The sequence below is a fragment of the Enhydra lutris genome, unplaced genomic scaffold, assembly GCF_002288905.1.
Source record: "Enhydra lutris kenyoni isolate GAN:26980312 unplaced genomic scaffold, ASM228890v2 scaffoldscaffold22, whole genome shotgun sequence".
NCBI lineage: Eukaryota > Metazoa > Chordata > Mammalia > Carnivora > Mustelidae > Enhydra > Enhydra lutris.
In genome coordinates this window covers 5,305,785-5,329,835 of record NW_019154106.1, presented here as the reverse complement: position 1 = coordinate 5,329,835, position 24,051 = coordinate 5,305,785, and the positions used below count along the sequence as shown (strand labels likewise).

Here is a 24,051-nt window from a genome sequence, read left to right as displayed (position 1 = left end):
TAGCTCAACCTCCCACTTCATCAGTTCCAGGAGTGGTGGGATAAGAACATGGCCTTACAGGGCCCTGCACGCAGAAGGATCCCACACTCAGTGGAATGCTCTGCTATCGCCATCTTCAAACGCTCTTCTCTTTTTTTAAACAAGGAGCCCGGGAGTTCATTTGCAGTCTATGTACATGCAGCTCTCGCCCTCCCTCCCAGGCCAGCTCTGTGCTAAGTGTCACTTGGGAGGCCAGCAGCAGAGCAGGCCTGGCACTTCCTGGCTGGAGAGACCCATCCTACCTTCACCTTTCCAGGTGCCCCAGCCCAGAAGGAAAGCTCAGCATTGACACCCGAGTGGGCAGGAAACAGTGACGGCAGGCGCCCGAGGTCGGGAGCACCTGGGTTTGCTCTCAGCCTGGCGCTGTCACCCAGCTTCTGCCTCTGCCACCTGCCCATTCCAGGGAGTTACAGGGGGCTGGATGGTCCAGCTGCCCTCCCCCAGGGTATGTGTCATCGGAGTGCTAGGATGGCAAGACAGAAGGACAGAAGTGGAAAGAGACATAGACACACAGAGGAAAACACCCCAAAAGATCCAGAGAAGGAAAGGGAGAGAAGAGGAGAGGGGAGAAAAGAGGCCATAGAGGACACACAGAGGGAGATACAAGTGAGGCCCACATACTCCACGTGTGACAGTGGCCACTCAGCAAGCCGTCTGTCCCGCCCACCACTGCACACACAGCATCTCCCTTAATTCTCAGAGCGATCCGGTGAGGTCAGGCCGGAGGGCAAGGAAGAGAAACGCAAGTCTCTGAAAGGTTAAGTAACTTGGCTGGGCATCCAGCCCGGACAGTAGCAAGCAGCACTCGCATGGGACCCCAGGTCTTCTCCGCACACGTCCTCCCTCTCCGCGACACAAGTAGTACCACGGGCCACAGCATGAGGCCCGTGGGGGCTACGAGACCACGCTTCGGACACTCACAGGGGGGTCTGGGGCGCCAGGAAACAAACGCTCCCTGCGAGAACACGGACGATTCCAGAGGCGGGCGGAGCCGGGGGCGCCGGGGCGCACGCGCGCTAGAGACGGCCGGGTGCGGGGCGCCACGGAGGCCAGGGCGGGGCCGGGGGCGGGGCCGGGGGCGGGGCCGGGGCGCGGGCGGGGGCGGGGCCGGGGGCGGGGCTCTAATCTCGTGGGGCCACATGCTGGGGCCCAGGCCTAGCTAAGGCTCTCTCAGAGGCGGAAAGGGAGACAAGAGGCCCCGGGGCAGTGCGGGGACTGCGTGACCTTCCGGAGGGTTCCACGGAGAGGCGCTGCTCCAGAGAGCGGGTCGGGCGGAGCAGGCTGTCTGGAAGCCCGGCCCGGAATTGTGGGCGGGTGTCTGGGAGCCAAGGGGCCAGGAAGGGCCTTGGACTTTGCGGATGGGAGCATAGGACCAGCGTCCTGGAGAGTCAAGCCTACTGGATACTAGAGCCATTTCCTCCCTCAGGGCCTTCGCACTTAACTTCCTGTTCCACATGCCCGAAAAACTCTTTTCCCTGCCCTAAAACAAAGCTGTTTCCCTCCCATCCTTCTGGCTCCGGCAAAAACGCCCTTCCTTGGAGGTATCCCTGATTTACAGGAGAAGGCTCCTGGCTTGCTCGCTTGCTTGCTTGCTTGCTTGCTTTTTCCCCAAGATTTTATTTATTTATTTTAGAGAGAGTGTGTGTGCATAAGCAGCGGAAGGGGCAGAGGACGAGGAAGAGGAACAAGCAGATCACGAGGAGCACGGAGCCCATCCTGGGGCTGGATCCCACCACCCCAGCGGAAACCAAAAGTGTCCCCTCCACCCCACCCCGCTCCCTGCTTAACCGACTGAGCCCCCCAGGCGCCCCTCCTGGCTCTTATAACTTGTCACCTGCCTCATAAGGATGTTTTGAGCATGAAATGAGATCATCTGGGCTCTAGCAACAGTGCTCCGCAGAGACTGAGAACACGATAAATGTCAGCGGTTATTATTATGTGTATTTTGCCTGTAAGTTCACTGTTTGTCTCTCCCTGTGTTGGATCCTCAAGGCCAAGCACCAGTGCTTAGCATGTAGTAGGAGCTCAACAAATATTTTCGGAGGAGTGAGCGAGTGAACTTCTGCCATCCCAGGAAGAGCCTGGCACCCGTCTAAGCCCTAGACATCAGAGAGGTAGCTGTCCATGTTAGACAGGAGTTTCTCCCTGTCAATCCAGACAACGCTGATGAGGTCAGGGAAGCCTCCGAGCTTATCCTCTTGGATCTTCAAAGCCTAGGAGGCCCCCGCAGGAGGCAACTGGCACTCCTGGGTCCGGGCACATGTCTGTCCTCACCCCAACCTGACACATGCTTATTATGCACACACAATGTCAAGTTCAAGACTTTCCCTGCCTTGGGGCCCCTGGGTGGCTCAGTGGGTTAAAGCCTCTGCCTTCGGCTCAGTTCATGATTCCAGGGTCCTGGGATCGAGCCCCACATCGGGCTCTCTGCTCGGCAAGGAGCCTGCTTTCCTTCCTCTCTCTCTGCCTGCCTTTCTGCCTACTTGCGATCTCTCTCTGTCAAATAAATTAAATAAATAAATAAATAAAAATCTCTGAAAGACTTTCCCCGCCTCTCCCCTGCCCTCTCTGCCCACCCACCTCCTTACAGTGTAGCTCTTGCCAGCTTCATTGGAGGTGTACTTTGAGAGGTCTTCCTTACAGGACTGGGCCACCACTAAATCCGGTTTCTCTTGCGAGCATAACTTTGTGCCAGGCCCCATGCTGGGTGTGAGGACTGATGCAGTGACCACAGCAAACAGGGGCACCAAGGGAGAGCCCCCTGAGCAGGAACCTCTCAGCCAAAGAGACACGGAGTGAACAGGAGCCTTCCTGGACAGCAAGGAGGGGAGCAACATTCCAGGCAAGGAGAATTATAAAGTCAAAACCCCAGAAGTGGAAATAAACTTGGCTTATTGTAGTGAGGGAAGACCAGAATGACCAGAGACTAAGAGGCTGGGGGAAGGGAAGATGGAGTTGAGTTAGAGAGGCAGGCAGGGGCCAGACCCTGTCGGTCCTGGTCATGGGGTATCTTTCCTTAGTGCAGAGGCAGTCACTGGAGGTGGGGTTTGCTTTAGGCCTGTAGAAACTGGCTAGAGGAGAGGCCGGGAGCCCAGCGAGGAGGCTGGTGCAGGTATCAGCCCCAGGCTGGAGATGGTGGGACTTGGATGGGGCTCAGCAGGACGCAGTGGAAGGACGCAGGGTATACTTGGGAGGCAGACACGCCAGATGACAGCAGGAGTATGAGTGGGGGCAGTGGCAGATGAGGGAGGAGAGGATTCAAGGGTGACTCCTAGGTTTTGGAAGAAGGAGGAACCACGACTGGGATGGGTAGGTGGGAGAGAGGAGCAGGTTGGACCGCCTGGGTGGTGGGAGCCAGAGCTGTGCGTGGGATGCGTGAGGTCAGCAACACCTACAGTCATCTGAGAGAGATGCCAGGTAGTGGTGTGTCTGCGGGCCTGCCAGCTGGGCAAAGATGGGGTTCCACTCCTTCCCTCCCAGCATCCCAGCTGGGCCAACACTAAGGTTTTTTAAGAGAAGGAATGTCTGAAGCTGCAAAGACGAGTTTACAATCGGCCTTTCCTCGACCACCAGGGGGCAGCACCATCCCCCCAAAACAGCCTGCCCCAGGCCAGGGACTCCCCTCAACCTCTTCCCAGCCAGGGCTCCCCCAGCCGTGCTTCCGGGTTAACGGAATCGCGAGGGCTGTCCTGGAGGACTGGCTCCCCGTCTAAGGACCCGGGCTTCAGGCCTGCCGGGGCCCGGGCAGGGCTGGGATGGGGTTTTCAGGTGGTGAGGGGAGGGAAGAACGACCTCCTGGGCCAGGATGGCTGGCCTTTCAGAACCCAAAGGGACAAGTTGATGAAGAAGAATTTAATTTTTTCAAATATTTATTTATTTATATTTTTATTTATATATATATTTTAAAGATTTTATTTATTTGACAGACAAGAGATCACAAGTAGGCAAAGAAGCAGGCAGAGAGAGGAGGAAGCAGGCTCCCCACTGAGCAGAGAGCCTGATGCGGGACTCGATCCCAGGACTCGGATCATGACCCCAGCCGAAGGCAGAGGCTTTAACCCACTGAGCCACCCAGGCGCCCCTTTATTTATATTTTTTTTTATTTTTTTATTTTTTTTTTAATATTTTTAAAGATTTATTTATTTATTTGAGGGAAAGAGAGCATGTGCGCACACAAATTCACGGTGGGGGGGGAGGGGCAAAGGACCAGGGAGAGGTAGCTTTAAGCAGACTCCCCACTGAGCATGGAGCCTGGGGGCTGCGGGGTTCGATCTCATTAACCCCAGATCACAGCCTGAGCTGAAACCAAGAGTCAGACACTTAACTGTGCCGCCCAGGTGCCCCTTATTATTTTTTTAAGTAATCTCTACCCTCAGTGTGAGGCTTGAATTTACAACCCTGAGATCAAAAGTCGCAAGCTCTACCAACTGAGCCAGCCAGGCCCCCTCAGGAAGAATTTTAAAAATAAGGGGCTGCTCCAGAAAACCGGGGCCAGCGTGTGGCTGGAGTCAGTCCCTAAGAGTTGGAGAGTTGGGGTGGGGCAGGAGGAGGGGAGGTTAGAGGCCTCCTGCTGTGGCATCCTTTTTTTTTTTTTTTTTTTTGCACCACCTGCTCTGTTCAGCCTCAGACTCTGCTTGGGCTGAGGAGCTCATTCACTCGTCATTCATTCATTCATCAAACACAGACTATTCCTTTCTATGTGGGGTCCCGTGGTGGGCACTGGGGCAAGGGGAGAACTGGGAACATCAGTTACAGTTGGAGATTGTATGTACCTTTTTGTTTTCTTTTTAAATCAGCATTCCCCAACATCAGGATGCATTTTCCAGTTGATACAAACATTTAAGGAAACTTCAACCACCCAGTCCCCACCACCCCAGTCAAAAACTTGGAATGATACATTTTGTAACGGATGTTGTTTTCAAATCAAGGAAGCCGGGGCTAAGTGCAGAACTGGAGCGCTTGTCCGAAGAGGAAAGAATAAAGGAGCAGAGGTGAGAAGGATGCGTGGGCTGGTGGGGGGATCCCAGGTGCAGAGAATCGTGGCAGCACAAGCAGGAGAGGGGAGCAGGGTCCAGTCATCCCAGCTCCTTGACTTAAGGAACTCTGCTTTGAGCAGAGGGGGTGGGAACCCAGAGCCCCCCTGCGCACCCCCCTCCCCCCCGTCAGCAGCTCCCCAAATCCTTAGTAAGTCCATCAGGTCTAGATTTGGGAAAGGTGTCTCTGGCCAGGGCTTGCGTCACAGCAGCGGCTATGGGGACCCTGAGAAGTGGACAGGTTTAAGAAGATTCTCAGGCCAGACGAGAGGGTGTGGTGAGAGATCAGGCCAGGAGACTAGGACATTGTCAGTTGTCAGAGATGATGCCTGGAGTTCTGACCTGTGTATCTGGGGGGATGGTAGTGTTACCCACTGAGAAGGGACCTGATTATTTCTGATGTGCTCTGGTGCTGATCTCAGAAGGTTACCTGAGAAATGCACAGAGAGGGGGCTCTGTTTGCAAAAGGGTCCTGGTTACTGGCCCACAAACTGACATGGGCCTCAAGCTCAAACTCAAGGACTGGGAAGGGATCTTGTCATCCTGGAAAGCAGAGGAGGAAAGGCGCTAGAGAGGGGCATGTTGAGATGAGATGGGGGTGCTGCTCTGAGACACATGGATTCCCCCCCCCCACCCCTTCCTCGAGTCCTTTCAGTACGGCGAGTTTCCCTTACCAGGCAGCACTGACACTCCTTTGTCCTCCCAGGCTGAGAGAGTTTCGATTCCATGTTGTGGAATCATGATGATTCCATTAAGATTTCATGGGTGGTTGGAGCTGCAGGCCAGGGACCTGGGTCCACAAGCTGGTCCAGGGAGGGTGAGGGTTGGCAAGGGGCCCTTTGTCCTGCATGGGAATCCTGGGGCAAAAGCTGGGTCTAAAGCAGGAGGAGTGAGGTTGGGGCTGGGGTAGGCCTGGAACCTGACTGCAGTGGTCAAGTCCCAAGTTCATGATGACCTGTTAAGTGTTCTAGGTTCAGACTGGGCCCCTGGTTGGATATCCTGGTCCTGGTTCTGTGTACAGAGTTCTTGATGTTGGGTCTGGAACTCTTGTCTGGGGTTGATGGTCCAAGTTCAGGTCTGGTGCTTGGGGTTGATGGTCTAAGCCCAGGGTTTAGGGTCATGACCATGGTCTGGGGCCAGGGTGGGAATCAAAGTTGGGGTTAGTAACCAGGATGGAATCAGTGTTTGAGGTCATGGTCCAAAAACTAGATCTGGGGGGGCGCCTGGGTGGCTCAGTGGGTTAAGCCGCTGCCTTCGGCTCAGGTCATGATCTCAGAATCCTGGGATCGAGCCCCGCATCCGGCTCTCTGCTCAGCAGGGAGCCTGCTTCCTCCTCTCTCTCTGCCTGCCTCTCTGCCTGCTTGTGATCTCTCTGTCAAATAAATAAATAAAATCTTAAAAAAAAAAAAAAAAACTAGATCTGGGGTCCTATTGGGGGTCTGAGGTCAGTGTCAAGGTCTCGGTGTGGAGTGAGGGCAGGACAAAGGGTTGTGATCTCAGGTCACAGAGTCTAAGACAATGGTCTGAGGTCTGGGCTTGGGGTCCTTTCTGGAGGCTGGGGTCAGGAATGTTATCCAGGTCTAATGTCAGGTCGTGGACTTCGACCAAGGTTCGGAAGTCAGGGGTTATGTCCAAGGGCTGAGGTCCAAGTCTTGGAGATCATGTTCTGAAGTGTTAAGTCTGGAGTGAGGGCCGGGGTCCATTGTGGGGTCTCAGATCCGAGTTGGGATCCGAGTTGTGGTCAGGGTCTGGGTCCAGGGTCTTCTTATGTCCCGGGTTCCCCGGGGAGTTCCAGATCTGGAGTCGGGGTCACGGCACGTCGGGGTCGGGGTCGGGGTCAGGTCTGAGAAAGGGTCTGCTCCGGCCGCGGGGGGGTCAGGCTCGGGCCAGCCCGCGCGGCCTCCAGGGGGCGCCGCCGCCCGCCCGCCTGCCCGCCCGCCCGCGCGCCCGGCCCCTCGCGGGCTCGCTGGCGCTGTGCGCGGCAGGCGGGGCCGGAGGCGGCGGCGGCTCCGGGGCGCGGGCGGCGGCGGCGGCGGCGGCGGCGGTGGCGGCGGCGGCGGCGGCGGCGGCGGCGGCCCGACTGCAGTCCCGGCGGGAGCGGAGCGAGCCGGGGCCGGGCCCGAGCCGGCGCCATGGGGGCGGCGCCGCCTGTGAGCCGCGGCGAGCGGAGCCGCGGGCGCCGAGCGGGGCCAGGCGGGCGGCGGCGCCCGAGGCCGACGGAGCGGCCGGGCCGGGCCGAGCGCGCCGAGCGGAGCGGAGCGGAGCCGAGCGGCGGGAGAGGCCGCCGCCGCCGCCAAGATGGCGGACCTGGAGGCGGTGCTGGCCGACGTGAGCTACCTGATGGCCATGGAGAAGAGCAAGGCCACGCCGGCCGCGCGCGCCAGCAAGAAGATCCTGCTGCCCGAGCCCAGGTGAGGCGGCCGCGGCCGGGCCCGCTCCCCGAACCCCGCGCCCGCGGCCCCTGACCGCCCCCCCCGTGCCCCAGCCTCCGCTCGGGGCCCGGCCGCTCCGACCGGACCCCTGCGGCCCCGGGCCCAGCGCACCTGAAGCCCGAGCGCCCCGGCCCCCTGGCTCCCCGAGCCGCGCAGTGCCCCCTGCCCCGCTTCCTCCTTCCCTTCTGCACGCTGCCTGCCCTCGCGTCCGCCAGCTCCGCGCCCCTGCTCTCTCCCACGGGGCCCCATGCTGCCCTCCCTGCCCCTCTCGGTAGCCCTCGGTCCTCGTGCGGTCCCCTCCTCTGCCTGCCACCGTCTACCTGGCCTGACTCCATCACCCATCTCTTTGCTTTCCCGACTCCCGGCACCCCGCCTTGGGTTCCACTACCCCCACTGCTGGGCCCCCTTTGGTCGGCACTTGTGCGGGTTTTGGGGGAGGCAGCAAGTCTTCCCGGTCTTCCCCAGCCTTCTGCTGGCTCACGGGCTTGGGGTCGGGCTCGAGAGTGCCTTGGGAGCCAGGGTGGTGGTGGGGAGCAGGGTGTGGTGTGTTCCAGAGCCTGGTGGGGAGGCAGACCCCCCACTGCCCCTCTCTCCTCCAATTCCTCCTCTGGCCGGCCGCCTCTGGTGCCCTGTGGGTGCTGTTTGCCAGAGGACATCCCCGCACCTCTGCAGCAGCTGGACCACGGCTGCCACCTCTCCCTGAGACGACAATGTCACTACACCTAGTATGAAAGTTTGACTGCTCAGGATGTAGACACGTTCTGGTCAGGATACGGACCAGGGCTGAGGCTTGGCCAGCATTTTATGGCTTCTCCTGTATTTTCCTGTTGTTTGAGCCTTGAGGTAGGCAGTGAGCAGGTAGGACAGGTGTGCGTTTGTCTCCATGGAACAGGTGGGGAAGCTGAAGCCCCAGACGTGCATGGCTTGCCCGGTGTCACAGGCGATCCGGGGTGGCGCCTGGTCCCCAGAGGACTTCTGGCTTCTACTTCCACGCAGGCCTGCACGGGGGCCTGGCCATTCTGCCTCTGCGGGAGCTGTGTGCACCCCCCCCCCGCCCCCGATTGCTCATGCCTGGAAGTTGGCATGGTGGAAGCTTGGCTGGCCTGGGAGCCTGGTCCTGTCCTGGCTGTCGTGGTCTTATCATGGGACTTTGGGCAAGTCTCTTCCTGTTTCTGGGCCTCAGTTTTCTCATCTGTGAAATGTGGATAGGGTGAAAGGGGGGGTTGGGACCCTGTGGCACCCTGAGTGTTTGAGGCTGAGCCCAGAGCTTCGGGGAGTGCTGTGCCTACCTCTCTGGTGCCCTTCTCTGTGCGCTGTTCACTGGGTTTCGGATTGACTGAACACCAGCCCTGGGAGAGGAAAATTGGTCTGCATTTTGAAAAGGCCGTTAGGGCCGTTTTTTTTTTTTTTAAAGACATTTGCAATCAGATTTCTCAAAACAGGAACCAGGCTGACTGTCAGCTGGGGGCTGTCCAGGGAGCAGCGACAGTTAGAACAAAAATACGTTCAGAAGTGACAGAGCCACGAGGGAGGAAGCTGGGGGGGGTGCGGGGAGTCAACTTCTGGGGCTCACAACGGCTCTCCTTGGTGGCTGTGGCCTTGAGACCCTTGGAGTTCTGCAAAGTGTCAGGCAGAGCCTTTTCTGGAACTCTCTGTGTTTGGGCAATCTCTCCCCAGAATGCATTGCTCCTGATGGGGCCCCGCCTTGGGTTGGCTCTGCAGGTGTTAGAACCCTGAGAAACGAGCTGTTCCTCTTTTCCTGTCCCCTTTGCCATCTGTGGTAGTGATGGTGCTGGTAGGAAGGATGGTGGAAATTATAATAATTTATTATTTATTTTGACATCTGTCATCTCAGTTGATCCAAAAGCCAACCTGTGAAGTTGGCAAGGCCATCCCTTGCGTGCAGTAGTTGCCCAAGAAACGTCAGGACTAGGTGACTGCTGGAAGCAGGCTGGGAGTTTTCGGGGAACAGCAGGAGACTGACAGCTAGGTGCCATGGGTTCTCACGTGGGGTCACCATCGAACAGTGCACTGTGGGACAGGTTACCACGTCTGCGAGATGGAAAGAAGCTCTGGTAGTCCCTGTCGGTGAGCTAAGGCCAGGCCTCTCCTACCCCTGTGGACATGCCACCTTTTCCTTTGTGCTTTGCACGTCCAGTGGGTCAAATGCCTCCTGCCCTGGAAGGTCACGATGACGGTGTCTCACGTTTGCCTGGCACTTCCCGGTTACCAAAGCTGTTGCTACTCCATTTTATTTTTCTCACAACTGTGGGAAGCAGGCCCGGGGGGCGGTGTTCTCCCATTTAATGTTTGAAGCAACCAAGGCTAGGGGAGGGGAGCGGACTTAGGCCCGGAGGTGAGCTGGAATTTGAACTCAGGTCTCTGGCCCCCTTGTGATGCTTCATTTCCTCCACACACCCCTGTACACGTCTGCTCTCCCCTCCGGCACCCCTTGCCCAGGGAGCCATGATCTGGGCTCCGTGATCTCAGCCCCCTGGGCTGTCAGCTGCCCTGGTTCACAGGGCTCAGCCCCCACCCGGTCCTCTGGGGCAGAGGCGCTCTGGCAAAGCTAGAGCGGAGAGGAGGCCCGGCTTCCCCTTACCCACAAGGCCAGGGTCAGGGAGAAAGGCCGTGGTTTGTCCATGACAAGGTGCCATTTGGAGCCGGTCCCACCTTGGGGTGGTCCATCTTGGCAGCCTCCCTGCCGCTGGTGCCCAGGTTGTGGCTTGGCCCAGAGCTGGGGCTGGCATCAGCTCTGACTTCGCAGGGCTAGGAGCAGGAGCTGCTGGGCAGGCATGGTGCCACTTTGAGCTGGCACCGGGTCCTCCCCTTCTGTCACCCTAGAGGATCCGAGGAAACAGACCCATTGCTCGGCCTTCTCATGGGAGGAGGCGGTGTTGTGTCGCTGGGAGACAGGATACCCGGCTTCTGAGCCCACTGCCGTACCAGCCTGTCCCTTTTCCTGTGTGCGCCTGCCTCTGTTCCCAGCTCGGGAAAGCCAGGGGCTGGCCCTGCCCTGACGCCCTGTCCGTGCTCCCTCCGCTCGCAGGCCTGTGGTCTGTGCTTCTCCCCGAAGGAGCTGCTGTCTCCCTCCACCAGCAGCGGCCCTGTAATTACTGTCATTTGCTTAATATGACCACGGAGGCCGTGTGTAATTAATCTCTGGGCTCCTGGCTGAGGAGCCTAGCTAGGGCCATCCCAGGAGATGCCTCTGCTCTCCCCGGTGACAGCGGCAGCCCCAGCAGCGGCTTGTCGGAGCCGGGGGGCCTCTTGCAGCCTCCCATTTTCTCGGCTCTTTCCTGGTCCCTCCCCCACCATGGATTTCCTCCTTCCTGCCCCTTCTGGCTTCCCTGTCTCCCAGACCAGGCCACTCTTCCTCTGCTTCTTCTTCGTTCCTGTTAACTCTTTGCCTCCAGCACTTTCTGCCCTTGATTTGTGGGCGGAGGGGGGCGGGAGGAGAAGGGGAGCAGGGGAAGGTTTCCTCCCTTCGTCCTCCACTTCTCCATCACCAGCAGAACCCTGTCGTTTCCAGCCTTATCCCTCACCCAGAACTTTCCACCCCAGTAGTAGCTCTGCGCCTCAACTCCCCATCCCCAGAACAAGGTGATCTTTTTGGCCGTCGGCTGTCGGCTCTCGTTCCCTCTGGGCCTTTGAAGCCCCTGCCTTCCTCAGGAATGGGTCCCTGGCACGTCTGTTCCCATCTGTTCTTTCCAGAGCGGAGGGCTTCGCAGTTCTGCCATTCGGTTGCCTGCCCGCCCTCCCGTCCTTCCCTCAGGAAGTCGATTTGAAGGGAGCGGGAGCATCACAGGTTGGAATCTGTGTAGGGGAATCTGGGCTCTGTCAAACCAGGAATAACGTGTCCTATTAATGCACGATCAATCCCTAGTAGTAAATTCCCGGTGACGTCAGGTGTAGGCACTCTGCAGCCGGCGGTTCCTCCCCGCCCCGGGCACCCAGGGGCTGCGCGCGTGCGGCTGTGCTTCCAGGATATTCTGCTCCTGCCTCGGAACAAACAGCAGAAGCCAGGAGCCCGTGAGAGGCTCTGGGGAGTGCACAGCCTCCATCACACCTGCCCCCTTCTTCCCATGACCCCCAGGGGCCACTGTCCTCTCTGCTAGTCCCGTAAGACAGACTTGCATTCGAGTTACCGCTGATCTGTTTCCAGCAAGAGACCCTAAAAATGACCTCTCCGGCTGCAGCTTTTTCCACAGCAGTAACCTGCCTCCTCGGCACTGCTGCTGCCCCGACGGGGAGCCTTTGTGTGGGCCGAGGGCAGGGTTTCGCAAGCGAGCCTTCTGGTGTTCAAGTATCAGCAGCACCATGTCTGAGTGGGGCGTTCTCGGGCCCCAGAGGCCACCCGGGTTGGGGTCGGGGTCGGGGACAGCCTCTTCCTGGGAACCCCGGGCCAAGGAGGCCTGGAACTTTGCTCTGGGTGAGTTTTCACATAATAGCAACAAATCGCAGGGTGCGGTGCTCACGGCACATTAGCACAGAAGCCGCGACGTGTGACCAGGCTGCCAGCACACGTGTCCTCTTCCACACATCCCTCCAGGAGCCGCTCTGGGGCCCCGGCACTGGTGGGAGCCTGGGATGTTCCGTCGGGCATCTGCAGGGGGCCTGTGTGGGCGCTGCCGGGGCTGTCGTGGTCTCTGCCTGGGCCCAGGGCTTGGTCTTCCCCATTTGGTGCATGGTCCTTTTCTCAGCTCTAAGCTCCGAGGACACTGTGTGAGCCCCAGGGAGAGTCATTGAGAAATATTAATAAGAAGCCCCAGGGGACTTCCTCCTACTGCTGCCACCTTGGTGCCAGGTTTCCTGGAAATGCCACAGAGGATCCGCACCACGGTCTCTGCTCGGCGGGCTCATTCACCAGCCTGTCCCAGAGGGTGGCTGCTCCAGACCCGCCAGGTCTGGAGCCCACCTGCCGTCCTGGGCTTTCACGACCCTGGCGTCCCTGTCACACAGGAGCATGGCCACCGTGGCCCCGGCCTGCCAGCTGCCGACCAAAGCTGCCCGGAGCCTGCTGGGAGCGATGCTGCCCACTGCCCGTGGCACTAGCAGGGGATGGAGGGAGAGGCAGCCTGGGCATGAATCTGGGGTCCTCGGGGACCCTGCCCCCAGCCCTCCTGCAGAGGTTGACAGGAGGCCCCTGCCCAGTGGGACGCCTTTTCTCAGGGAGAGTTGGACGCGGTTTCGTTTTCTGGCCGCTCACTCAGTGTGGGATGCGGGGGCAGGCCGCTCAGCTCCTAGCTGAGATGGCTTCACCAGCAAGACGAGTGCATTTGCTTCTGACCCCTGCTGTCCCTCCCAGTCCACACTCAAGCTAACCGTCTGTGACCCTGGGTGGAAGTCACCTGTGAGGGCCCAGATCATCTTGCCAGGCCTGTGTGCCATAGAGCAAGGGGCCTTGCTTTTCTTCTGAACCACATGGTTCCAGAAGCTACCGGAAGTTCTCCCCCACAGCCCTCACCACCTTCCTGCCTGCTATCCTGTCACCCCTGCCCGCACTCCGGGCTGGGAGGGAGGACGACATGCTTTCTCCCTCAGCGTCAAGCTTGACCTGCTTCTTAGAGCAGCTGGGGCCGGAGCGAACAGCCCTGGCTGTGGGCAGCGGGGTCTGGCAGCTCCCTGTCGTGGCAGGACGGGCCCTCCTGCTGAGGGGCCCTTGCTGCTTTGTTGGGGCACATACCGGGCTCTGTGCACCCCCCACTAAGCCCCCGAGGCAGGTTGACATGAGTGTGTGAGGCTGGTTTGTACGCAGAGGGGCCTGGCACCGTGCACCTGCCCCGGGGAGTGCTCCCAGCCCCAGCCCTGGTTAGAACACGCCAGGGCACTTGGGAGGCCCCCGGCCATAGCACGTGGAGCTGTGGAGCAGAGACCCGAACAAGAAAGACCAAGTAGCTCAGGATCATGTTCTAGAAGCTGCACAGGCCGTGGCCTCCCAGGAGGAGGGCCGCCTCCAGGAGGGGACGTGAGCTGACAGCTCTCACAGCAAGGCTGGCATCCTGAGAGTTCCGCTGCTGTGTCCTCGCAGGCTCTTGAAGCGGCCAGCGTGGTGGTAGCAAGTTCAGCCTTTTGTTGACATCCTCATTTCACAAATGGGGAAACTGCGCGTTTAAAGCCTGTGACTAGGCCTGGCCGCCCCCTGGGGCAGGAGGCCGGGGAGAGCCATTCGGAGCTCAGGCCTCAGGCCTTTCCCCCAGAGAGCCCGGGAGCCTCAGAGTCCTGCTGATGGGGAGGAGGAGGGCATTGGGCTCTCCTGACCCCCCAGAGCTGACCGGGCAGCCACGTGCTCCTCGCTATCGGAGTCGCTGGCCTGGATGGGGGCAGGAATGCTGCTCTGGGCTCGTCGCCACTCTAGACTCCCCCAGTATCGGGGCGGGTGTTGGAGATGGAGGTGACCCAGCCCAGGAGGCCACCACCACCTCCTGTGCCAGCCTGTACTTGCCACCCTGGCACGAGTGTGTCCCATAACACGTTTTCCTGACCTGCTGGCTCCCTCGGCTGCCGGCCCCAGGAGAGCGGACAGGAAGCCCTGACGTCGCCGCTCTGGGGGCCTTCCATGCAAGGGCTCTGCTCGGTCTGATCTTGTGTTTGGGTGGTGGGGAGGGGGGATTGTTTATTTTATTTAGAAAACAGTTTTTTCTTTTTAAGGAAGAAAGTGAAGTGCTGTGGGCTGGGGAGAGAGCCGTGGCCGTCCCGTGCAGCTTCGGGGAGGAGGCGGGGTCTGCCCCCCCCCCACCAGCCCGGGCCCCACTTTCTGCTCTTCCCTGGGCTGAGCCCCCAGCAGAGTCACTGGGAAGGGAGAAGGCTGTGCCAGAGCCCGGCTCCCTGAGAGGCGACTGTCCCAGCTCCTTCGTCTGCAGGCCCTTGTTAAGAGTGCATTTCCCTGGCAAGTCTAGTCCCCGGTTCTTCTTGGGGCCGCGGGGTCCTGTGGGGGGGGGGGCAGTGGTGGGCATTCCTGCTCTGTTGTCTTCGCTGAGTGGGTGCCGGTCTCGCTGGCTCCAGGGAAGCTAGTGCGGGGCTCAGGCGGGGTTCCCAGTGCTCACTGCAGGGGCTGAGCCCAGCGGGCTGGTGGGGTAACCCTTCAGGGGCTGGAGTTGCTTGGCCTGTCGTGTGTACCCCTATGTCTGGGCATCCCCCCCCGCAGCGCACCTGACCACCATCTGATGGTTTTGTGATATTTTGGTCCCTCTTTATTACTTTGTCCATCCCCTCCCGTAGGCCAGAATGTCCGCAAACCCAGAATTGGGTGCAGATGTGCAACGCTAAGAGCTGAGCCAAGGGGTAGGGAGGACCTCATCTTCCCGGTCCACTTCACAGGTGGAATTCAGGCACTGGTCCCTTGTGGGGTCCCAGGGCTCCAAGCTTAGACTCTGACTCTGGGCTGCCTGGTCTTTAGACCCTGCCGGACCTTCTCCGCCTGCTTTGGGCCCCTGTTGCTCTGCTGCACCCCGCACCCCCCAGGCCGGTCCCACTGTCCTCCCAAAAGGAGGTCCTGTGTGTTCCCTCACGGGACAAGGACCCATAGGGCTCCAGTCTCTGATCTGCAGGCCCCGGGGCAGGGTTTTCAAGCTCCTGCCGTGTGTGAAGCACAGAGTGGGCCTCCTGAATGTCGTGGAGCCAAAGAGATGTGTTCTGGTCAGTGGCTGGGGGTGTGGGCTGGTGTGTGGCACTCCGGAGGGGAGGGTGTGCTGGCTTGGGTGAGGGCCACCTCCCGGCCTCTGAGCCGCTGCACATGGCAGAGGCCATCCTTGCTTTCCCAGGGAACCAGCTCAGGCAGCACGGGGCCACCGAGCCACTGGCCCTTGGCTGGGAGGAGGAAGGAGAAGGAGAGCGCTGAGGGGAAACGGGCAGGGGTCCCCCTGCCTTCGAGCCCCGTCCCAGAGGCTGGGCAGTGTCCCTGGACCACACCGGCCCTGCCCGGAGCGCTCTGGCCTCAGACACCCCTTCACGGGTGAAACCCTGGTAGGCGGCCTGCTGTCCGGCTGGCCCGGTCTGTTCTCCCGCCCGCCCAGTGGCAGAGCCCGCCTCCGCCCTGCACTGTTTCTCCCCCTCCCTGCAGGTCCCCTGTCACGTCTTCCGCACCTGGACTTCCTCCTCTGGGTGCCTCCAGTGAACTCCGTCTGCCCTGGACTGAGCCCCGTCCCCCGCCTCATAGCCTCTTGCTCACCCTTGGCAAGGTCTTCCCCTCCTTGTCCCCACATCCCCCCATCTGTCCCAGGCTTTGCCACCTGTTCACATCCTGTTTGCAGGGAGGAACCCAGTGCGGTTCCTCCTCCATGCATCATCTCCCGTCGGCCCAGAACACTCTTCCCTGCCTGCGTGTCTCCCATCAGGCTTTGCCACGCACCATCTAACGTCTCAGGGCCACAGAAGCAGAACTTGCTCCTTGGGAGGGCCTGCCTGAATGGCAGGGGTGTGTGGAACCTTCTAGTAGAGGATGGGCGGCAGGCCCTGGTGACCTGAGCCGGGTTCCAGAAGGGATGCGGGGAGGCGGGGGCGCAGAGCCCGGACTCTGTTATCCTGGTTCTCACCAGCTGCTGTGTCTTTTATCAGTGGCCTGCCGGTGGCCCCACATGGCCTCAGGGCTGTGAGCATGGCATGGCCTCAGGTGCGCCGGCCCAGCTTGGTCCCCGGTACAAGGCTGGAGTGTTCCTCAGGAGCCCGGCCTCGGGAAGCGTGACAGGCAGGCTGACCAGGCAGGACTGCAGGTGGCCCGGGAGAGTGGGGGAGGGGACAGCAGGTGAGGAAGGGGACGGGAGGGGACAGCAGGGTACCACTGAGATAAGAGGCATAGCCCCAGGTCGCCTGCCCAGATGGTCCTTTGTGTTGAGGGTGAGCTCTCGGATGGGGACTGCTGGGTTGGGGTCTCGTGGTCACAATAGCCAGTCTCTCCCCTGCGGCCCTCCCAGGAAGCCCAGGGGGAGGGGGCACAGGTTTAATTCAGATGTTCAGGACCCAGGAACTGAGGCTTGGCTTTTGTTGCTTTTTTACTGTGTAAAAACTTTGAGATATGATTCACGCAACATAAAATCCATCATTTTAAAGTGCAGAATCCAGTGGATTTTAGTACATCTTGGCATTGTGCAACCCTTGCCCTACCTCATTCCGGAGCATTTCCATCACCCCAGAAAGAAACCCCATGCCTGTTAGCAATCACTCCTCTCCTCTCCCCCAGGCCATGGGCACCCACTAGTCTGCTTTCTGCCTCCGTAGATTTGCCTGTGCTGGACACATGAGATGGTGGAATCCTAGAACTTGGGGACTTCGGTGACTCTCTTTTCCCTTAGCTCTCTGAGCTTGGTCTATGCTGCAGCGTTTCTGTGTCTCGGCGCTTCGGCCCACTTGACGGCCGAGCAGGACGGGACGGTCAGGTCGGGCCCCATCTGGGGTATCCATCACCTGCTGAGGGTGAGGCCGGGCTCTGGAGCTTGGCCGGGTCCCCGAAGCTGGCACAAGGCGGTGCCGGTACCCGACTTCTGAGCAGCCACGCTGGCCAGCCTGGCTTTGAGGGACAGAACGTGGTGACCAGACCCAGGCTGGTGGTTGCCTTCCTGGAGGCAGCGGTGACAGTATGCATTCCGGGAGAGGAAGCTGCAGGCTTCCAGGCCAGCAGGCCTGGTGGGCCTGGTAGGAGCCCCGGGAGCTCTAGCTCACCGAGGCCCCCCGTCTCTCAGTATCCGCAGTGTTATGCAGAAGTACCTTGAGGACCGGGGCGAGGTGACCTTTGAGAAGATCTTCTCCCAGAAGCTGGGTGAGTATATGAAGAGCTCTGGTGGCCCTGAGGACATCCCACCCCTGTCCAGCTGCCCCGGCCCTGGGGAGTGGGGGCAGGAGGACCCCCTGAGGCTGCTTTCCTGCTCCCCCGCACCCCCCCACCCCACCCCCGTCGGCAAGCCTCTGTTTTCAGGGTCCAGCCAGGGTCGGCCTCCTCTCCGATGGGGCAGGGCAGCTGCGAGCGCCCCGTCTCCCAGGCTGGCAGCAGGGCTGCTCCAGGCCCGGGACCCATCGTGCCTCCTAGCCCCTGGCTGTCGGCCCCGGGAGCCCCGTGAAGGGGGTGGGGGCCCAGCGACCTTCCAGGCTGCCGGGGAAGTTCCTCCTTGGGGTTTTTGTTTTTGAGAATTGCAGCTTCCCCTTGGCGCAGGCACAGCTGCTCGGGCCCGTTGGTAGAACTGACAGGAAGGGGCGGGGCCCTTCCTGTGGCGCCTGGCGAGCTGTGGTCGCCGCCCCCGCCCCCATGGGCCCTCTTTGTGAGCAACCTGCTCCGCTGGCCCCTGAGATCCTCCTTCTCCTCCCCCTCCAGGGGGCTGCAGACCTGGCCCACGGGGCAGGAGTGGGGTGGGGTGGGTCTCAGGGAAGCTCGGCCCTGATGTGGCCTGGCAGAGAGCAGGATCTCAGCTCTGATATGGGAGTGGCCTGGCCTGACCTGGCCAGATCGGGCACTGGAGGTCAGTCTTGGGGAATCAGTCTATCAGGAAGCACAGTTTGGGTCCTCGGCCTATGCTGTGTGACCTCGAGCACATCGCTTCACATCTCTGAGCCTGTTGGTGTCCTCACCTGGGAATTAGGACTCAGAAGCCCTGCTACCCGGGACTGGTGGAGGGCCGGATGAGGTGGTCTCAGTGAAAGCCCCTTGCCCACTGGGAAACCCACGTCACCAATTACCTGAAGGCCAGGCCACCCTTACTGAAGGTGATGGCTGTGTGCTCTGGTAGACGTCCACAGGTAGTGCCCCTGGAAGCCACCGGTGCCAGCCTGGTCCCCCATGTCAGCCTGGAGGGAGTGGGCACTGCCCTTACTTCTGCTTTGAACCTTTAGGGCTGCTCTGGGGCCAGGCCTCAGGCCCCCGTTCCCTGGGAGGGGTGAGGCCTAACCTGCCCAGGGAAGGGGGAGGCCTCCTAAGCCCTTCTCATAGCTTGCTCCACCTCTTAACCTTCCCAGTCTCCCCCAGCCTGTCTTTCCCAGGACCTCCCAATGGGTAGATGATTCCCAGGTTCTACTCATGCCCACCTGACAGGCCTCCTGGAAGTCTGTTTCGGTAACTGTTTCTCAGGGCTACTGTGAAAGTCAGCCAGACACCGGGGGCGGGGGGGGAGGGTGTCCAGGGAGAGGCCCCCCTGGGAGACTGCCTCCCCCCTGCTGTGGCTGGCCCGACCCAGGTGGATCAGCACCCATGCAGCCTGCCCCGTGGGCGTGTCACCCTCGAGCAGCAGGTGCAGACCTGGGGCTGCAGCAGGAGGGCGGGCGGCCAGAGCCGGCCCCGAGCCTCTGCCTCCCCAGAGGGCGCGCCACTTTCTAGCCGCCCCCCGAGGAAGCAGATTCTGGGGGGCGGGTGGAGACACAGGCACCCTTCACCCTGGAACTGAGAAGCTTGCCCAGTCCCTGCCTAGGGCCATCGTCCTTGCCCAGTTCTGCCCTTGCCACCCACCGTGATGGGAAGGCCTCCGAGGGGCACGGTTCCGCGTGACCCGACACACTTGCTTTCAGGGTACCTGCTCTTCCGAGACTTCTGCCTGAAACACCTAGAGGAGGCCAAGCCCTTGGTGGAGTTCTATGAGGAGGTGAGGCCCCCGCGACCTGGGGAGAGGGGAGGGGGTTGGGCTGCTTTTGTTTGAATCTGCAAGATGCCTGGCGCTGGCGCCTCCGTGTCACCTGTGTGGGTCTTGTCGTCTAGATCAAGAAATACGAGAAGCTGGAGACAGAGGAAGAGCGCTTGGCCCGCAGCCGGGAGGTCTTCGACACCTACATCATGAAGGAGCTGCTGGCCTGCTCGCATGTGAGTGCCCTGGCCCGCTTGTCTTCAGACCCAGACCCACGTGCCAGCCCGCAGCGGCCTGGGCATTGGGATGGGATTCAAGGACCCTGCGGAGAATTCACAGCCGCCTCTGTCTTCCCCAGCCCTTCTCGAAAAGTGCCACTGAGCACGTCCAGGGCCACCTAGTGAAGAAACAGGTGCCTCCGGATCTCTTCCAGGTGTGTACTGGGCCTCTGCCCCGCTGCCTCCCGGCCCAGCCAGGGTCGCCCTTGGGCAGCCGAGGTCACGGAGCCTGGTCAGCTCCTGGTCTGGCTCTGTCACCAACTCCAGCTTCCTCCCTTAGCCGTACATCGAAGAGATCTGTCAGAACCTCCGAGGGGACGTGTTCCAGAAATTCATCGAGAGGTGAGAGGGCACGTGCGGGAGGGGAAGGGGAGGAAGAGGCTGTTCTGAGAAGGTGTGGATGGTGTGCGGGAGAGCAGGCAGCCTGCTTCGGTCTCGGGGCCCTGGGCAGACACCCTCAAAAGTCAGACAGGCTCCTAGCGTCCTGCTCCTAGCGTCCTAGCGTCACGTCCTGCGTGCTCCCGTCCTGGCCTTCTTGGCAACAGATATCTCCGAGCCTGTCCTGGGCGAGTCCCCAGGGAGCGAGGGACCACCTAAGTGTCTTTCCCTCTCAAGGACTGTTTAGCACCTTGCTGGGCCCATCTAGGCTGAGAAGTACCAGGGTGACAGTAGGGGTGGGCGCAAAAAGACACAGCGTCCTCCACTGTGACCCTCATGGCTGGAGCCAGCCTGCGGGGCGGGAGCTGTAAGCCGAATTCAGCTTGATGGAAAGAACAGTTTTCCGAGGTCCCAGCTGCCCAGCTGTGGAGTGGGAGCCTTGGGGGAGTGAGTGCTGCATCTCCAGAGGCATGCAAGCTGGGATGAGCTGAGCACCATCAGAGCTATGGTAGCAGGAGATCCGGATCAGACCGGAGGACCTCTTCTCCAGGCTTACCTGAAACCTGACGGCAGGTGGCCAGGCCCCACCTGGGCCAGCGCTATGCCTAGGCAGTCCGGGAGGGGCCACTGAGGCTCGGGACAGCAGGCAGCGGCCATGATATGGGGCAGGCTTGCACCTGGCACCATTTTGCCCACTTTCTGAATCTCATCGGAGCCCTGGGTCTTTTCTTACAGTGATAAATTCACACGGTTTTGTCAGTGGAAGAACGTGGAGCTCAACATCCATGTGAGTGGGGTGGTGGCCGTGGAGGACTGTGCTCCCTCCCTCCCCGCTGTCCTCCCCAGGCTGCGGGGTGCAGGGGAGTCTGTCCCTCAGCCCACAGGGTGGTGGTTGAGGGGGTCTGTGCTGGGGTCCCAGTGGGGGTGGCTCGGGGTAGGTAAGTGCATGGTGAATGGGGGGCCCCTGCATATGCCCCCCTCCTACAGCATGGGACTGGCCCCCTGCTGCCTGGGTGTCTTTACCCCGAGGCGGGGCCTGGGCAGCCCGCAGTGACCCCTGCTGTCACCACCCCCACAGCTGACCATGAACGACTTCAGTGTGCACCGCATCATCGGGCGGGGCGGCTTCGGCGAGGTGTACGGGTGCCGGAAGGCCGACACGGGCAAGATGTGAGCGCCGGCTCGGAGCCAGGGTCGAGTGGGACGCCCTCAGGAAGGGAGGGCCCCTGGGGATGTCCGTGGGGCTCTCTGCGGAGGCTCCTGTCCCTCTCCATCCCGGGTGTGCTGCTCCTCGCTGCACAGGCCCCCAGAGCCCTGACTCTCCAGCACTTTCTCCTGCCGTCGCTCTGTCTTGACTCCGATGGGTCTTAGGCTTGTCGCAGTGTCTAATTTTCACTGCGAGAGCCCCAAGGACTGCCCCCTGCCCCTGCTGACTCCCAGAGGCAGCCCTGGGCTCTGCACCGAAGGAGCGAAGGCGCATATGGACTGACTGACTGACCGGCACCCCCGCCCCTCCCCCCTGCCCCCCTCCTCCCCCACCAGGTACGCCATGAAGTGTCTGGATAAGAAGCGCATCAAGATGAAGCAGGGGGAGACCCTGGCCTTGAACGAGCGCATCATGCTGTCCCTTGTCAGCACTGGGGTGAGCCGGGAGGGCCCGGGCCCGTCAACCGCAGCAGCCTTCGGTTCCGAGCCAGGCGCGGCTCCGCTCACTCCCTCCCGTGTCCTCCTAGGACTGCCCATTCATCGTCTGCATGTCGTATGCCTTCCACACGCCGGACAAGCTCAGCTTCATCCTCGATCTCATGAACGGTGAGTGCACGGCCTGGGCCCAGGTTCACCCCACCCGCCCGGGGCTGGGGGCCGGCCAGGGAGCTGAGCGCCGCCCCTAAGCCCCGCGGGGCTGCCTCCCGCAGGCGGGGACCTGCACTACCACCTGTCCCAGCACGGAGTCTTCTCCGAGGCCGACATGCGCTTCTACGCAGCCGAGATCATCCTGGGCCTGGAGCACATGCACAACCGCTTCGTCGTCTACCGGGACCTGAAGGTGAGGCTTCGGCCCCCACCCCGGCCCCGCAGCGCGACTGGCACAGGGCCTGCGGGGACAGGCCAGCCGGCCGCTCCCTTCCTATCCCTGCTACCGAGCCATTTTCCAGATTCAGGCGGTCACGGGCGGGGGGGAAGGAGAAGGTCTCGCCCAGGGCCTCATCCCTGGACACCCGGATCCCTCTAGAGTGACCTGACCCTCACGGGCATCTTGCCTGGCCACACTCGGTCCTGGGCCGCCCCGGAGGCTGCTCACTAGGCTTCCTCCACAGCCAGCCAACATCCTTCTGGACGAGCACGGCCACGTGCGCATCTCAGACCTGGGCCTGGCCTGCGACTTCTCCAAGAAGAAGCCCCACGCCAGCGTGTGAGTGCCCGGCCCCCCACTCTCCTTTCCTGCGCCCTCGGCCCGATCCACTTATGGTCCCCTTGCTTCCACAGGGGCACCCACGGGTACATGGCCCCCGAGGTCCTGCAGAAGGGCGTGGCCTATGACAGCAGTGCCGACTGGTTTTCCCTGGGCTGCATGCTTTTCAAGTTGCTGCGGGGGTGAGTGGGCTCTCCCAGGTGGGCAGTGGGAGAGGACCTCTTCCCCAGTCCAGGGGGCGGCCTAGGGGAGGGGTGCCTCCACTGCTTGGGGGTTAGGGTGGCACCATCCCTGACGTTAGATGAGAATCATTCTTGCTGCCTGCCTTAGTTTCCCCTTTCCTGTCCTCTGACCTTGTGTCTCTTGTCCAGGCACAGTCCCTTCCGGCAGCACAAGACCAAAGATAAGCATGAGATTGACCGCATGACATTGACAATGGTGAGTATAGGGAGGCTGGGTGGAGTCCACGGGGGGCCACGGTGGGGCTGGGGTCTCCTGTGCGTGTCTGGGCCGTGGACTCTCGGTTCTCACCAAACTCGGGCCACTCATCCTTACTCTGGCCTCCTGCCCCAGAAGCTCCCCATCCCTGTGTTGTCAGAACAGACATACCTTCTGGGGTGAGAGAGGAAGCTGGGCGCTGTCTCTCTGTGCCGGGGGCCAGGACTCTTCTTCGGCCCCTGCCAACGTCCGCTCCTCCCTGCAGGCCGTGGAGCTGCCCGACTCCTTCTCCCCCGAGCTCCGTTCCCTGCTGGAGGGGCTGCTGCAGAGGGATGTCAACCGGAGACTGGGCTGCTTGGGCCGAGGGTGCGTGTCTGGGGCCGGGGCCCCTGTCCCAGGCCTGTCTTCCCTGCCACGGCTGTGTGGGCACTCCACTAGGCTGGCCTGAAGATGAGGCCTGTGTCCCACCACCGGGACCCCCTCCTGGGGCCAGTATCCTCTGAGTTGCTCACGGGGTGGGGGTGTGACCAGCCCTGTCCTGTGTTCTCAGGGGTTGGGGTTGTCTGGGGTCGCAGCTGCTGGAGCTGGCTGGGGCCGGCTTCCAGAAGGGGCCCCTGGAACAAAGATGGTGATGGTAATGATGATGATGAGAGCTTCTGGTGTTTATTAAACATTTACCGGATGCCTGGGTGGTTCAGTTGGTTAAGCCGTTGCCTTTGGCTTAGGTCATGATCCCAGGGTCCTGGGATCGGGTCCCACATCAGGCTCCCTGCTCATCGGGGAGCCTGCTTCTCTCTCTGCCTCTGCCTGTCACTCTGCCTGCTCATGCGCACTCGCTCACTCTCTCTGACAAATAAATAAATAAAATCTTAAAAAAAAAAACAAAACCATTTACTAATTGCTGGGCGTGATGTTTCAATGTTTACAAACATGAAAACTCCCAGCAGCCCTGTGGTGTGGGAACTGTTGCTCTCCCTGTTTTAGAGTTGAGGGAACAGGCTAGAGTTTAAGGAACTTCCCCAAGGGGACAGAGCCAAAGAACGGCTGGCCTGGGAGTTCACTGGGGCTACTGCTCCAGTGCCCAGGCACGACCCCTGGCCTGACGCCCCGCATCTCTCTGCAGGGCCCAGGAGGTGAAGGAGAGCCCCTTCTTCCGCTCCCTGGACTGGCAGATGGTCTTCTTGCAGAAGGTACCAGCCTGGGTTGGGGCCGGGCGGGTCCCCGGGAGCCCCTGCCCCGTGCTGACGCCCAGTCCGGGTTCTGCTGCAGTACCCTCCCCCGCTGATCCCTCCTCGAGGGGAGGTGAACGCTGCTGACGCCTTTGACATTGGCTCCTTTGATGAGGAGGACACAAAAGGAATCAAGGTACCTGGCTCGCCCCTGCCTGGCCTGGCCTCAGGCTCCTCCTCTCCAAACGTGCCTGGCATGGGCATGGGGAGGCTGTTGGACCAGACCGGCCCCTCCCCCCCCCCCCCCCCCCCCCCCCCCCCCCCCCCCCCC

At 60.9% G+C, this 24,051-nt stretch overlaps 1 protein-coding gene across 1 annotated transcript in view; it reads left to right on the top strand.

Moving 5' to 3' along the window:
* The first annotated feature begins 7,145 nt into the window (after window positions 1–7,145).
* Window positions 7,146–24,051, top strand: part of LOC111149447 (G protein-coupled receptor kinase 2) — a 19,252-nt gene continuing 2,346 nt past the window's right edge. Inside the window, exons 1-17 of the mRNA XM_022506534.1 lie at window positions 7,146–7,483; window positions 17,182–17,258; window positions 18,992–19,065; window positions 19,179–19,280; window positions 19,403–19,477; window positions 19,603–19,664; window positions 20,436–20,487; window positions 20,779–20,870; window positions 21,243–21,342; window positions 21,434–21,512; window positions 21,617–21,747; window positions 22,019–22,113; window positions 22,188–22,295; window positions 22,485–22,551; window positions 22,817–22,917; window positions 23,675–23,741; window positions 23,821–23,916. Of these exons, the coding sequence (XP_022362242.1) occupies window positions 7,371–7,483; window positions 17,182–17,258; window positions 18,992–19,065; window positions 19,179–19,280; window positions 19,403–19,477; window positions 19,603–19,664; window positions 20,436–20,487; window positions 20,779–20,870; window positions 21,243–21,342; window positions 21,434–21,512; window positions 21,617–21,747; window positions 22,019–22,113; window positions 22,188–22,295; window positions 22,485–22,551; window positions 22,817–22,917; window positions 23,675–23,741; window positions 23,821–23,916 (1,491 nt within the window). The 5' untranslated portion in view covers window positions 7,146–7,370. The remainder of the gene's footprint in view (window positions 7,484–17,181; window positions 17,259–18,991; window positions 19,066–19,178; window positions 19,281–19,402; window positions 19,478–19,602; window positions 19,665–20,435; window positions 20,488–20,778; window positions 20,871–21,242; window positions 21,343–21,433; window positions 21,513–21,616; window positions 21,748–22,018; window positions 22,114–22,187; window positions 22,296–22,484; window positions 22,552–22,816; window positions 22,918–23,674; window positions 23,742–23,820; window positions 23,917–24,051) is intronic.